Here is a 15,985-nt window from a genome sequence, read left to right as displayed (position 1 = left end):
TACCCCCGAACATCTGTTGCTCGACAAAGAACTTCCCGGTCTTCTAAGGAGCCCTCCAGTCTCCGGCCCAGTCCGCCTGGGCCCGCCCCTCGCTACGAGATCGCGGGGAGGGGCCAGGCGAAACCCGAGCCCCGCGCCCACCACCCGGGCGGGCGACGTGGCTCCGCGGCTCCGGCCTCCCCCCGCAGCCCGGCGGCCAATGGGCTCGTGAGCGGGGCCGTCCGGCGCTCTCCTGCCCGCCGCCCGGGGCGCGCCCCTCAGCTCTGGCACGGGGCGGGCGCTGGCCGAGAGGTCGGCCAGTCCCCTCCCTCCCGGCGCCGGCCCTGGCCCCGTCGCCGCCGCCGTCGCCGCCGCGCGCGCTCTAAGCCCCCATTCCCGAGCCGCCGCTCGTCGCTCGCTCGGAGCCTTCCCGCGGGCCGCGCTCTCCTCTGGACGATGGCGCGCGGCGGCCGCGGTCGCCAGCTGGGGCTGGCCCTGGGGCTGCTGCTGGCGCTGCTGCTGGCGCCTCCGGCGCTGTGGGCCAAGCCCACCGTGCGCAAGGAGCGCGTGGTGCGGCCCGACTCGGACCTGGGCGAGCGGCCGGCCGAGGACAACCAGAGCTTCCAGTACGACCACGAGGCCTTCCTGGGCAAGGAGGACTCCAAGACCTTCGACCAGCTCACCTCGGAGGAGAGCAAGGAGAGGCTGGGGTGAGGCCGCACTCGGGGACGCCGCAGGTGCCGGCGGGGCCCCTGGGGCCGGAGCCGCGCTGGCCACCGGCCGCAAAGCGAAAGCGAAATCGGGCGCCGGGACCCGAGGGCGTGGGCCGGGCGGGCCGGGCGGCGGGGCTGAAGCAAAGTTTGCCCGCGGGCGCCGGGACCTTGCATGGAGATCGCCGCCCAGGGCCGGGGTGGCTTCCCGCGGGGAGGCGAGAACGTGGCAGCGGTCTCCGGAGCCAGGACGGCCAGGGCCCGCCCCCTCCCCCGGGTTGCATCAGAAGAGAGGGGAGGGAGCGTACAAAAGAAGAATTTGTCCACGGTGGCCTTTTAATGATAGGAGTTCTTCCCCCACCCTCCTGGTTTCTCTCTTCTCCCATTCCAATAGGGGAGGCAGGAGACACTGCTAAGGTCTCAAGGATGATCGTTAATGGATAAAAGAGGAAGGGGCAGGCGGAGGCTTGATTCTTGGACCGTGTCCCAGGGCTGGGACTGAGGTGTTCTTGTCTTCTGCTCAGTCGCCCCCATAGCTGAAGTAGGGAGTATAAGAATCCTGCTATTAAGAAGGGAGGGGCATTAGGAGATAGGGATGGAGGGGTGGGAATGGAAACTGGTCCCTTCGTTTCTGTCTCCAGCATCTTCTGTTGGCAGCCGAGGGCAAAAGGCTGGAGGGTGGTGTGATGGCAGGTTGTGAATTTCACCCTTGAAGGCAGCTGAGTCAGGAACCAAGCCTCGGAAACAAAACGTGGGTACATCTCAGTGCACCCTCTGCACAGGCCCTGGAAAGACACTTGAGCGCTGTCAGAGGTTCTCTGGAAACCCTTCCACAGAGGAGTCTACAGCCAGCCTGAGCCCTGATGGAGACCTGGCTGGGGAGGGTCCCAAGAGCCCTGCCTACTGGGCACCAGGCCTCCAGGAATCTGCTTCCCAGGGGTGGAGGGTCTTTCTGCTCTGCTACAAGGAAAAAGAACACAGCCGTCCCTGTGCGGATGGGGCCACCAAAGGCCAGTGTGATTGGACAGACTGTGAGGCTAAATTACACCTATTGTGTAGGTGCACCATCTGCCTGCGCTGATAGAAAGGATCTTTGAGCTTCAAAGTCACCTCCTAACAATCACGTTTTATTCTGCAGAGAAGTACTTTCTCTTCTAGTTTGAGCCTTAACAATGGGGGCCATTGATGAGTTCAGTCCATTGTATTGCTTTGAGGCACTTGGAGGCTGATTTATTCAAGGGCCCTGGGTAGCAGCCATTTGTCACCAGTGAGGAGGAGGAGAGGTTTGAGGAACTGGAGAAGGGAATTCTAGTTTTCCATCCTAAAGCTTCCAGTAATGCCTTCATCAGGACCAGTAAGCCTAGTGGTTAGAGCAGGACAAGTAAGCCTAGTGGTGATGCATTTGACCCTTGGATGAAGACTTTTGCTGCATTCATTTACTAATGAAAAAAAAAAAAAATTGAAAGACTGCTGTGTGTTCAGCAGGGTGTTAGATACCTGACAACTACAAAAATAAAACCGTATGCTCTAGGCCATAAAGTACTTGTAATCATATGCAGAGAAGAGAGGTTGGAGCAGATGCTACGCATAATGGCTGCGATGGTGGCATGTAAAAGCCCCAGTGACCCATCTAGGAGGAGCCCCCTAAAGTTCAGGCTGGGGACGGGGGCTTGGGGGTTTGGGATGCCATCTGACCAGGGCTTGTGGCATGACTCAGAGGTCACCAGGCTTATGAACAGGGGAAGGCATTCCTGAAGAAAGAACAGCCTGCTTATAGACAGTTTTAAAATCTGTTCCTTTGGATTCCAGGTGTTGGGACAGTAAAGGGACAGGGAAGTGGGAGGTGGGAGTGGCGAGGAGGCCAAGGCAGGACAGAGGGACCTTTGTGAGGTGGAGATTAGACATTATCCTGTACATGGTAGAAACGTTATTATCCCAAAATGCATTAGGAAAGTTGGACCGGCAGCAGGGCAGAGAACATAACCGAGGCACAGAGCGGGGGACTGGGGCATGGGGTGGCCGTGAGTGCCTGAGTCAGGCACGGTGGGAGAGGCTGAACCCTGAGCCACGTGGGGGTGGAACTGGCAGTGCTTGCTCTTGGCTCGGTGGGGCGGGAGAGGAGGGAGCAGTCTAGAGTGGCCTCTGGGCTCTGGCCTGAGCCGCTGCAGGGACAGTAGACGCACTGCTCACCTACAAAGTAAATCTGGGCTAGAGGTGGGCGGGGGGAGTGCAGGTTGGAAGGTTGGAGATGAAGGATGGGCGCGGTATGGGACGGGCTGAGTGTGAGAAGCCATCTTTCTGTCCACAGCTCCAAGTCTGGGCTGCAGAGGGGGGAGCGTGGCTGGATCCAGGCAGCTTCGTCACCACCGTCTTGCGCATAGATTCTGAAAACGTGGCAGATCTAAGGCCCCCAAAGACAAAAAAGTAGGGACCCATAGGCTTCGGGGAAGTTGCAAATGTGGTGCAGTCTTAGAAAAAAATATAAATTACTTGCCAACATTTAGCATTGGAGTGACTTCACATACAGACCCCGATTTTTGGTTTCTGTTGACACCCATGGCCTGTTATTCCACGTGGAGGTCATTGCCTAGAGCAGAGCTGGGCAGCCTTCTTTGGCAGCTGGTGGGTGATCCCCCGATGCTTTGCTGGCTTCTTTTTTTACATTTTAATTTTATTTATTTGGCTGCACTGGGTCTTCGTTGTGGCCTGTGGGATCTTAGTTCCCAGATCAGGGATCAAACTGAGGGTCCCTGCTTTGGAAGCTCATCAGAGTCTTAGTCACTGGACCACCTGGGGCATCCTGCTTTGCTTACTTCTGTTACCTGTTTGTTGAGTTCTCCATCCACCTGTGTTGGGGATTATCGTCCTTAGTGAGGAAAGGTGCACACCGTCTCCTCTAACCCTCCCAACATTCCTTGTAAAGTAGGTGTCCAGTTTACAGATGGAGAAACAGAGACTCAAGTTACATGCCCGAGATCACTCAGGACTAGGATCCTGGTGTTCTGAATTTAGCATTTGGTTTATCTACATCATAGCTACCTTTTCCTGTAGCTCATGTTTGAGATTTTTAAAGAGAGAAGTTAGGATGATTTATGCTTCCAGCAAATATTTATTGAGCTCCTACTATGTGTCAGGCTGAGCTATGTTCTGGATGTTTCTTTGGCATACGTTAGATACTGTCCTTTCCAAAAAGCAGGTTGTATACTGTCTGACGTCATTTGGTCTTTGCTGGTTTGAGATTCTGCTTCTCAGTTGGCTTTGGATAACTGATGGGCATGTCACCACTGCCAGGAGCAGCGCCTGGCACATAGTAGGTAGGCTAAACACTTGACGGTATTGAAAGAATTCTGCTGTGTTTGGCTGTCATTTCCTGGAAGCAAGATACTTGAGGTTCAGTCTTTCAATCTTGAGACCTGTCAGAATTGCAAGGAAGGGCCAAGTTCCTGAGAAAGAGGACTTGGGCTACCCAGGTTCAGGTAGGGGATGGAGACTTAAGTACTAATGAACTCATTTCCATTTCTGATCAAAGAGTAACTGCCAATTTGAACTTGTGTTCATGGTAAGAAAGTTGGAGTTGATGAAATTCCACCCCAAAGCAAACAAATCCCTAATTAGCCTGTATGACCTCTTTTCAGGTAAATGAACTACTATGGTAAAACTTTCTTAAACACTGGAAGTAGCTTTCAGGAGTTTTTGAAGTTCCTCTCAGGGCTGGCATCCCCAGCGTGGGCCCTCTGGCCTAAGAGATGGACACTGTTGAGGTTCCCAGCTTGACATTTGCTCTGCACAGGGGTATGCGGTGCCCTAGGAGAAGGCAATGGCACCCCACTCCAGTACTCTTGCCTGGCAAATCCCATGGACGGAGGAGCCTGGTAGGCTGCAGTCCATGGGGTCGCTAGGAGTCGGACACGACTGAGCGACTTCACTTTCATGCACTGGAGAAGGAAATGGCAACCCACTCCAGTGTTCTTGCCTGGAGAATCCCAGGGACAGGGGAGCCTGGTGGGCTGCCGTCTCTGGGGTCGCACAGAGTCGGACATGACTGAAGCGACTTAGCAGCAGCAGCAGCAAAGTCCAATGGGGAGTTGCTGGAACCCGGGCCAGCTGTGGAGCAGGACATGCCAGTGGACATAGTGGCCTTCACCCTAAGAGCAGGAGGTTGAGGTTCCTGCAGCTGCTCAGGTTTCTTGATTAGTTTCCACGATGTCAAGGCCCTTTCATCCCTGACATTTTTTGCTCTGTCAGCGATCTGGTCTCCTCGTCTTTGAATCCAAAGTGATGAGATAAAGGAAAATAAAAATCTAACTTATTTTTTGTTGGGTTAGTTAGCAAGCTAGACTCTTGCATCTTTTGAATTGGGTTTAGAGCCAGAGGACATGGATTCTGACTCCAGTGGTACCAATTATTCCCTTATTACTTTAAAAATAAAGGAGTTAAACTACATCAGGGAAAACTGCTAGGTTTCATCTTACAAATCAGCTCACTCAATTGGTAGTGTCTATCTGCAGAGCACTGTGTTGAGAAGGATTCTGAGGTCACATCAAGGTTTATGAGGACAGAACGGCCTGATCCACTAGCATCTGCTATTGGCACTGGGTGGGTGGAGAGAGACATATCATTCTTGGAAAACTTAAACTTTAAGGTCCTTTCAAGCATCACTGGGTCATTGATTTTATTTTAGCACTTAAGCATTTTAGATTCTGCAGGTATTTGATCTCTTTCTGGATCAGGATCACACAAGCCTTGATAATAGCCTCATGGGTTGTTTGTTTGTTTTTTTTTTAACTACAGGAAAATTGTTGATCGAATTGACAGTGATGGAGACGGCTTTGTCACCACCGAGGAGCTGAAAACCTGGATCAAACGGGTGCAGAAAAGGTACATCTATGATAATGTCGCCAAAGTCTGGAAGGATTATGATCGGGACAAAGACGATAAAATTTCCTGGGAAGAATACAAGCAAGCCACCTATGGTTACTACCTAGGTAAGAGGTGCTGCAGGAGCGATTACACAGCTGGGGCCCGAGTAACAAGCTTCTTGTGGGAAATTACTCTCTCATCATATCTACCCACTTCGGGAAGATGTCACAGTCTGCTAAGTAGAACCTGCTTAAGTAGAACAGTGTAACATCCTGTTTTGCTTACTAACAACACACTGGGCTGCTTACTTTGAGTGAACTTGTAGGTGGAAGGGGGTGAGGGTCTACTAAAAAATAAGCTGCTCTCCAACCTGAGCTTATGATCTCAGAGGCATACCCAGAGAACAAAGCAGAGAGGAAGCATGTGTGCTGAATTTCAGATAGCAAGGACTGGGTAAACTAGAACAGTCTCGGAAGGCTTCCTGGTGGAGGGTGGTTTGGGAACTTGGCCTTAAAGAATGGATTTGTATCTGGAGAGATGGAGACGAGTGGGAAAGGTGGGTCAGCTGGAGGGTCAAAGGTGCAACGATGCCTTCAGCAGTGGGCAAGGTTTGGACATAAGACATGCTTGTTTGGGAGGAATGATGGAGTGGTGTGTGCCCAGCATGGGGTGCAGACATGCTAGATGGCTGCCTCGTAGAGGCCATATGTAACAGGACAGGCCTGAGGAGAACCAAAGACACACACTCCCAGCTAGATTAAGAGAGGTCTTGAAAGATTTGCAGGAACTTAGAACAGATGTTCCAGGTATTAGGGAGCCTTTGTATGTTCTGTGTCAAAGAGTATGATGAAAGTAGGGTACTACAAAGTGAAGTAGGATATTAATATGGTCTCTAGCCTATGTTTTCCACCACTTGCTATAATGTCCCTAACAAGCCTTTAGGGCCTGGCTGTAGGGTGGCCTGGAGGGACAGACACTGGAGGCATTCTGAAATCAAATGTTTCAGAAACCCGACACATCAGGACCTTCTGCCCTTCATATTAAATACCACGGGGCGTGATCTGGAGGGAAACACTTTCCTTGGTAGCTCAGTGTTCATGTTTCTGTGCACATCCTGCAGGAAACCCCACAGAGTTTCAGGATACCTCAGATCATCACACCTTTAAAAAGATGCTGCCACGGGACGAGAGAAGGTTCAAGGCTGCAGACCTCGATAGTGATCAGACAGCCACCCGGGAGGAGTTCACCGCCTTTCTGCATCCTGAGGAGTTTGAGCATATGAAGGAAATTGTGGTTTTGGTAAGATATCCAAAGAGCCTGGACTGGGAAAAGACCGAATCGAAAGCAGCACCAAAACCTTATCCTTTCTTGCAAAGTGAGAATGTTCTTCAGCCCAAGGGGAACTGGACAAGGACTCTGAAGTGGAATACACTGGAATGCCTGTGTACTCAGGAGATGAGTCAGGGGAGGGGAGCTGCTGTAACAAGTAGCCCCCAATCCCAGCTATTCAACACAATAACCGAAAATTAGTTCTTGCTTATACCGAGTCCAGGGCAGATGGTCCCCTTCTGGGTGGTTCTCAAGTGCTGGCCCAGGCCATTTCCATCTTGTCCTCCACCGTCCTGTGGCTTTGGGGTCATCCTGGCCAATCCCCTGTATTCATCTGATAGACCGAAGAAGAGAAGGACTGAGGAGAAGGCACAGTATGCCTTTACTGTACTGGCCAGGAAATGACACCTCCCTTCCTTTTACATTCCATGAGCTCCGACATTTGACATGGGCTCCTACGCTGACAGTTTAGATGTGTGCCGAGAAAGAGCAGATGGGTTTAGTGAGCAACTAGCTAGCCTCATTTGCCAGCTTTGAGGAAACTAGAATAAGACTCAGAAATGGAATGCACTGGACTGTTAAATCATATGGAAATGTAAAGTCAGACCATGTCTAGAAAGGGTGCTCCCCTTGGAGTGTATTTGCTTTCCATAGTGTCTTGTCGGGTCCCAAGTGTCTTCATTTTCCTTGACATTAAAGCAAATGCCGATCCCCTGTTTCAGGGCAGGCATCCTGAGGCAGTTCCAATTGTTTTGCTGCTGGGAAACAACCAGCCCTGGACTATTTCCGTTTTCCAGTCTTGGATGGGTTCACTTATGGATGCTTCATCCTTATGACCACAGTGACCCTGAGGACTGGGCAATGGCTCTAAGAATCATTCCTTTAACACCCAACATCCACTTAGTGATGGCTAATTTGCCAGAAGACAGTGAAGATGGGGAAGTGGATTATGTGCTTCTGGATTGACTCAGTTCTCAGGTTGGCTGTTTTCTTCAGGACGCCTTTGAGTTTCTGTGACAGTGGACAGTAGACTCATTTAATTACTTACCCTAGCAAAACAAAAACAAAAACCCTAGTTTAGAGGCCAAATGTACTAAATACACAACATAATATTGGGTGGCCAAAACGTTTGTTCGGGATTTTCTATACGCTGTTACTTATTGGCCACCCAAATGTATTCAAGTCAGATATACTTTTATTTTCCAGTTGTTCACAGTTCATATTTTCCTGACATCACCTTGGTGTTCATGGTCCAGTTAGCAATGGAATCTATCTTGGTGATCATTTTAGTCCAGTGGGTTTCAAACTGGACTCGTCACAGTACACAGAGACGATTAGACAGGACAGTGGAGGTGGTTAGCCTGGCAGAGCTTCATAATAAGAGAACGTCTGGGCTTATAGGTACATTTTCATTTGCAGAGAGTGTTCTGCTTTTAAAATCGTAGGCTGGGGGAGGAGGGACAGAAAGCATTGCCTCTCTTTTACAGATCACAAACTAATGCCCAGGGAGGTCAGGAGACGAGCCAGAAGTCCTCAAGCCATAAAAGCCAGACAGAGGAGGACAGTAGTTAGATTTATTGAGAGCGCGGAGCTATCTTGCATCTCTTCTCCTTTGCTTCCTAGGAAACTCTGGAGGACATCGACAAGAATGGGGATGGCTTTGTGGATCAGGATGAGTATATTGGTGAGTGCTGCCTGGAGTCTTGCTCCTCTGTCCCAACTGGGCACCAGTTCTCCACCCACATGTCTGGCTACTTTTCCTCAGACGTCTCCTTTAGCAGCAGCTGCAAGTCTGTTGGTGTCACTCCTGTGACTTCCCAGTGAGAGGGACTTGTCACACCAGTCCTCGGGGTGCAGGGTCAGCGCACTGCCTTGCAGGCAATACAGTGCCTCAGGGAGGCATTCCTGGTGGAGAAGAGCCCAGGCCAGCATTAACCCCACGGCTCTAAGAGGCGCTCTTCATCACACTGTGGAGTTTCTCCCTTTGCGAGACGGGACTAGAGATCCCAGAGCTGGGGAGGGGGGGCTAGAGCGGACAGTCTCGGGACAGATTCTACAGCAGACTGTTCGCCAGCGGGGCCTAGAAATGGAGTAGACAGAGCTGTGGTCAGCAGAACTGTTTACAGGCCCAAGCTGTCTGCAGAAAGGCGTTCCTCCTTAGGTAAACCCTTTTACAGAATGCATAGTCTCACCACATATGGCTGTTTTATGCCTCTGGTTTTTGGTCTTTCATTGGGAGTACTGTTCCCAGATTTTTGTTCTGAAGGCCTCCACTTGAGCAACATCCAGAAGTGCGTTTGCAGGTAACTGAGCCCTGGTCGAAGGAGGCTCCAGTTAAGCCCCCAGGTCAGAAACCACTGCTCCTAGTTAGAGCCCTTCCCAGCCGCCCAGGAGCCCTTCCAGCCTGAGGGACTAAAGGAGGCAGCATGGATATTTCCATTTGATCCTCAGCAGTTGCTGCTTGGGAGGTTTGGCACATGGCCCCAGCTGCAGGCCACCTTCTCAGGATAGCTCTTCTCTTCCCAAGTGTCAGTAAAGTAAAAGCTGGAAAATCGTTTGAGGGGTGGGATGGATATAACTTTTGTGCAGATATTGAGTAGACGCAGTCAGTTACCTTGAATAAAAGCAGCTCCCACGTTGCCGTCAGTCTCCGGTTCGTGCTTGTTTAACTCTGCCCCCCAAACACAGGAACAAGTACCTGCTGTAAAGGAGAGCAGAGTTTCTGCCAGCCACTCGGAATTGTATTTGGTGTGAAGCAGCAGACGCTGTCCTCCTGTGTCTGGTGACAGCAGCTCTCGCCTCAGTAACTGAAGCCGTCTCGGTGGCTTTCCCTCTGTAGCACAATCAGTGCTGACAGCCCCATCGTCAGCGTGCACACTGCAGCCTGTCTCACGCCTGGTGCACACGCGTGTGAGGGCAGTTTCAGAGCCCCGCACACCCAGTGGTGAGGGAATTAGACTTGAAGGGAAGGCAGGGTGATTAAGACGGTGTAGCTCTTCTGATTTCAAGTGTGTGCTCTGCCTCACTCTCTTCCTGATCTGCATTGAAAAGGTGCATGGGGGGCGGGGGGCAAAACTCTTGAGTGACTGCCAAAAGAAACATTTTTTTTGCGCTGGACACTGGCAGAGAGGCTGATGGGGGCATTGTTCTTGAAAACTGAATTCTGAGCGACTTGCTGTTAGAGACCAGGTGTCTGGTCTAGCAAGCTACTTCCTTTAGGGAGGAGCCTTCTCTACAGGCAGGGACAAGCGGTGACATGATACAGTGGGGAGAACGCGGGAATTAAGACTCCTGGCTTCTCCACTTACTAACTCTGTGACCCTGTGGGAGTCATGTAATCACTCCGTATAAGCCTATAAGCCTCAGTCTCCTCATCTGTAAAACGGGAAGGCACAGCACCATGTTTCCAGGACGGTGTGAGTCTACTTGTAGCTGAACCCAGCCAGAGTCTTGCCTCTCTTTTTCCTTCATTCACTATCTGTCTACTCTCTCTGCCACCTGACATTTCCAAGCTGTTTCCTTCAAAGAGAAATTGCCCACAAGGTATCTTTCTTTTCCTAGAAAATCTAGTGGCTTAGCAAACAGTGGATAAGCTTTGCCTTTTTCCTTTTCCCTGCCATTTTGTAAAACAAGGTTATTGATCTGTCTTATAAAATTGCTTTAAGGGTGAAGTAAAATATATGTGAAAGCCCTCTGGAAATGATATAAACAGCAATAGTAATAAACACAGTGGGTAAGACTATGGGTTGGAAGCAGAGTGCTCGTGTTCCTGTATAGTCAACTACAGTCTCATGCTAGCTGTGGGTCCTCCTTGGGTTAAGGCTGTGCCTCAGTGTTCTCATCTATAAAGTGGGAATAACAACACCTACTTCATAGGATTATAATGAAAACTCAAATTTAAAAAAGTATGCATTCCATACAGCATCTGGACCATAGAAAGTGCTGGTATTGGTCATTATTATTAGTTTTCACCTGTATAGTTCCAGGCTGGGTTGTAGAGGGCTTTCACAGAAATGTCCCATTTGACCTTGATAATAACCTTTTGAATAATAAATTACTGTCTCCACTTTAGACAAGGCACTGGACTAAGTCAAAGGCAGAATTCACCTTCTGGCTTCCAAGCACAGTTCTTTCTCTTCCGCTCAGTGGCCTTTAGAGAAGATAAATCATTGTATTCTTTACCCAAGAGTAGACTCCCCCTCAGGTATCTGGTTAGGTCTCGACTGCTGGAGGTCAGGTTTTCTTAGATTTACCTTCCCACTGGTCTTCATAACCAAGAACAGCCTTCCCTTCTAGCTGATATGTTTTCCCACGAGGAGAGTGGCCCTGAGCCAGACTGGGTACTGTCAGAACGGGAGCAGTTTAATGAATTCCGGGATCTGAACAAGGATGGGAAGCTGGACAAAGATGAGATTCGTCACTGGATCCTCCCCCAAGACTACGACCACGCGCAGGCCGAGGCCAGGCACCTGGTGTACGAGTCAGACAAAAACAAGGTATTTCGCAGTGTTCTGGAACCGTTCCTTGAAGGGAGACAGCTTACATAAGATTGCTTCTGTTTGCTTCTTTGGTGTTTGCCTTGGCCTGTGTGGCCGTGCCCTTATTGACCTCTCTCACTCCTGCCCTACATCTGAGACCTGTGAACTTGGCCGACATCGCGATAACCCGCAGTGAGCTCATTAGGCCAGATGTTCCTATTCCTAGAGAGCCTGTTGTGGGTTGCACTTAGGTTCACTGACATCTAGGATCGCAGTGCCGGTCACTTTGTTGGCTGTAGGCAGGCAAGGATTTAAGAGGTATGCCCTGCATCACCCTAGGACCAGCTTTTCATCCATTCATTCCTTCAGCAGACTCGCATCAGACATCTGCAGCATGTGAGGCAGAAGGGATCCCATCACATGAAGGCCCAGGCATCAGGCCAGCTTACTGTGCTGGCTCCGATGCCAACATCCACTGGTCAATATGCAAATACACAAGACGTGAAAGAGGTCCTGCCTCCTCCCATTTTGATCACTGCTCCGAGTTCTCGGGAGAGAGTCAGGTTCTGCAGTCAGGCCATAAAAGGGAAGTGGAATTCTTCAGAGCCTGTTTTGGGAATGCCAGCTCTGCATGTAGACATAACCAGACTCTGGCTTCTGAATTCCTTGAGGACTTTTCCCATATATTTTAGCACAGTGTTTATAGCAGGAGGCTGTTCCATTTAGGGTTTTGCAGAGCAGTGATGGTAGATGAAAGAGGTACCCAGCACTTTCTTAATTGTGAATTGTAATATTTTAAATGTTGCAGATTAATGAATAATGAGTGTCAGGCTGAGCTATTTACTCAGAGTTTCTGTGACAAAGTGCTTTCTTCTCTCCTCTAGGATGAAAAGCTCACTAAAGAGGAGATCTTAGACAACTGGAACATGTTTGTTGGAAGCCAAGCTACCAATTATGGGGAAGACCTCACCAAAAACCACGATGAGCTCTGATGCACACTCACCATAACATGACAGACTGTCATAGCCTTTCTTTTATTGTCCTGGATGGTTGCTACAATTGTCTCACTTACAGCAGTGATGTCTCCACAGAAAGCAAATTTATCACCTCAGATTGGGGTTAAAATTGTTTTTTACTCAATATTTGCTGGAAAATACCACTCTTCTTTGAGTAACATTTCTCTTCAAGCACATTAAAATCTTGGTAAATTGCAGTGCTCTATGGGGATACCTTACTAAAACATGACTTTTTAGCTTTTTTCCATGAAATTCGAACTAAAGAAGAATGAAATTTGAAAAGCCCTATTATTCAGAAGTTGGGTAGGTGGGGAGAGGACAGTATAATGGAGTGACTGCTGTGCATTTTAACTGCAGATTTTTTTACATTTGCCACTGTTCATAGTTGGTAAAGGAAAATTCTGATTAAGCTTCAGTGGTATCTCTTCCTACACAGGCTTCTTTCAGAGCAAGGCTGATTATTTCAAATTCTTCCTTCTTGACTGTACTCTGAGCTGTTACTGTAAATGGCATATAAACCTCTGTGCATTTTTCTGTATGAACCTGCTAATGTGCACAACAGATCCACCCATCTTTTTTGTCTTTGTTTTTTTTTTTTTTTACAATAAGAAGCAATTAAGAAAGGTAATATGAAAAAGAAAGGAATTTTAAATGTAGGGAGAAAAGATGAATGTCAGGCATTTGAAGAACTATAGGAAAATGGTTAACACTTTATTATACTTGAGAAATTCTTCTTGACATGTAAATGAAGTAGATCTGATCTTTGAAAAAGTGACTAGAAATCCAATCCATTTCCTTGCTGACCTCGGACAGGAATAGAGAGTGGGGTCCTAGGGAAACCTGCCTAGTGGAGCTCCGGAACCCATCTCTTCCAGTCTGGTGAATCCACAGCCTTCCAACCTGCCCTGGGACCACTTACACCATGGAGTTGACAAAGTAGTGTTCCAAGCCACTGGCTAAACTGGAAAGAACTTTTACAGGTTGAAATTCCACCTTTTAAGTAGAAAGTGAATGAATAAAGGATCCCTCTGAGGATTTTCTACTGTGTCCTGTGGTGTTTGACTTCACACATACCATTTGTGACATTATTCTCTGCTGATAGAGAATTTAACAGAGGGATGAGATGACATGAGTAAGGTTAAAGAAGTTCTACATTTTAAAAGTCCAACTACTAGAATGTTCAGGACATACTCATATTTACCTATTTAACATGTACTTCTCTATGATAATTAGAGAAACTGCAGGTCGTCTTACCTGTAAGACCTTTCAGAGACAAGTTTCAGCTGGAAGGAAATCTAGGCTTCTTGCAAAGGCCTGTTGTTCAGTCGCCAAGTCGTGCCTGATGACTCTTTACCACCCCATAAACTGCAGCACGCCAGGCTTCCCTGTCCTTCACTATCTCCCAGAGTTTGCCCAAGTTCATTGTACTGGTGATGCCATCCAACCACCTCATTCTCTGTTGTCCCCTCTGCCTTCCTAGCATCAGGGTCTTCTCCAGTGAGTCTCCTCTTTGCATCAGGTGGCCAAAGTATTGGTACTTCAGCTTCAGCATCAGTCCTTCCAATGAATATTCAGGGTTGGTTTTCTTTAGAATTAACTGGTTTGATCTCCTTGGTATCCAAGGGACTCCCAAGGCCTACCAGGCCCTATAGCATCTGGTCCTTTCCCACCTCATCAGCATCACTAGGTTTCACCTCCCACATCAGCCTCACTGACTTTCTGGTCCTCAAACACACCAAATTCATTTCCAAGTTGGGCCCTTTGCACTTGCTGTCCTTTCTCATTGGGAACCCCCACTTCACACATCCTGGGGTAACTCACATGATTCCTCAAAGGGGACCTTCCCAACTCCATTATTTGTAGTAGTCCCTCAGGCTTCCCTGATGACTCAGTGGTAAAGAATCTGCCTGCCAATGTAGGAGCTGCAGGTTTGATCCCTGGGTCAGAAAGATCCCCTGGAGGAAGGCATGGCAACCCACTCCAGTATTCTTGCCTGGAGAATCCATGGACAGAGGAACCACGACCCCCTGGCTACAGTCCATGGGGTCACAAAAGAGTTGGATACAACTTAGCAACTAAACAATGACAACATTTGAGTCCACATTTCCCTGTTTTATTTTCTGCTTGGTATGTACATATTGCCATTTATATTTGTTTCCTAGGACTGCTATATAAATTACCATAGAAGAGTGTGCCTTTCAACAACAGAAACTCACAGTGCAGGCTGGAGTCTGAAATCAAGTCGTTGGCAGGACTGTTGTTCAGTAGCTAAGTCGTGTCTTACTCTTTGCAGCCCATGGACTGCAGTACACCAGGCTTCCCTGTCCTTCGCTGTCACCTGGAGTTTGCTCAAACTCATGTCTGTTGAGCCAGTGATGTCATCAAACCATGGCATCCTCAGCAGGGCTGTGTTCCTGAATGCTCTAGGGGAGAATCCTACAATGTTTCTTGCTTCTGCTTCTGGTAGTTCCAGGTGTGCTCGCTGTGGCTGCTTCACTCCACCCTGCATCCGTCTTACGGCCTTTTTCCCTCTCTCTGAGTGAGTCTCTCTTTTGTGTGTCTCTTACAAGGACACTTGGAATTGGCTTTAGGGCCCACCTAGATAATCCAAGGTGATCTGATCTCTAGATCCTTAATTATATCTGCAAAAGGCCATTTTTCCAAGTAAGCTCATATTCACAGGTTCCAGGAGTTAGGAGGGAGACATATCTTTTGCAGGGGGCACCTATCAACCAACTAAACTGCCTGATATCTTGTTTGTAAACTGTCCCATCTTCCTTGAGCTAGAACACAAGCTCTATGACAACACCCTGATTTGTTTAACCAACTGCTGGTTCCCAGGACCTAGAACAGTAGAGCAGTAAAGCCTAGCCTATGATAAATACTCTGTAATTATTTGCTGAATGAATGAGAGATTGTTAGCTTTAATCAAAGAGAATACTGGGGTCAGGGGGGCGGGCAGCAGAATTCTATAAAAAAATTTTTTAAACAGCTAAAAGTTGCTGAATGAAAAGTAATTTGCCAAGATGCCAGAGTTATCAAATGGCAGGACCAGAATGCAAATCCAAGTGTTCCTTGCTCCAAAATCTCTGTTGTTTAATACTAAATTTTATTGCTCCAAATCTCTGAATCTGACATATGTCCCCTTTATTTCTTTGCTCACTCGCAGTATATGATTATGTGGTCAGGAAATGAGAATAACTCACTTACCTAGAAATAGGCTGACACTTTTTTTTAAGCAATGAGAACCTGTCTTTAAAAAAATGAGAAAATAATATAATGTAACCTAATTATAAGCATAACACTTCTAAAAGGTGCTAACATTATTTTTCCCCCAAAAGGGAATACCGGCTGGTTTATTAAGTTGTACATAGTCAGATGTTAAATGTATTTTGAACACTAAGTTTTTCCCTTTCAAGTCAGTGCACATAGACGAGAGCCCTCAAAGAGACTAGTGCTTCTGGGGCTGAATTTAACACTATTTAAGGAAAGAAAACCTTAGCTAGGGGACATAGCTGTTAACATGGTGATTTGTAAAGCCTTAGATTTCTAATAGGGTCTGACTGTTTCAAGGAAAACATATTTTGTTTCTAGGTAACATTTCAAGTCTGAT

At 48.3% G+C, this 15,985-nt stretch overlaps 1 protein-coding gene across 1 annotated transcript; it reads left to right on the top strand.

The window, feature by feature from the left end:
• The first annotated feature begins 238 nt into the window (after positions 1–238).
• On the top strand, positions 239–13,419 carry RCN1 (reticulocalbin 1). Its single transcript, XM_006048342.4, has 6 exons — positions 239–689; positions 5,481–5,674; positions 6,670–6,848; positions 8,502–8,562; positions 11,175–11,374; positions 12,241–13,419. Exons 1-6 carry the CDS (start codon positions 436–438, stop codon positions 12,346–12,348), a joined length of 996 nt encoding a protein of 331 aa, XP_006048404.1. The 5' UTR covers positions 239–435; the 3' UTR covers positions 12,349–13,419.
• Positions 13,420–15,985: the final 2,566 nt, after the last annotated feature.

Source organism: Bubalus bubalis, chromosome 16 (assembly GCF_019923935.1).
Source record: "Bubalus bubalis isolate 160015118507 breed Murrah chromosome 16, NDDB_SH_1, whole genome shotgun sequence".
Taxonomy (NCBI): domain Eukaryota; kingdom Metazoa; phylum Chordata; class Mammalia; order Artiodactyla; family Bovidae; genus Bubalus; species Bubalus bubalis.
The sequence above is the reverse complement of the archived record's forward strand: the minus strand, read 5'-3'. Positions and strand labels throughout refer to the sequence as shown.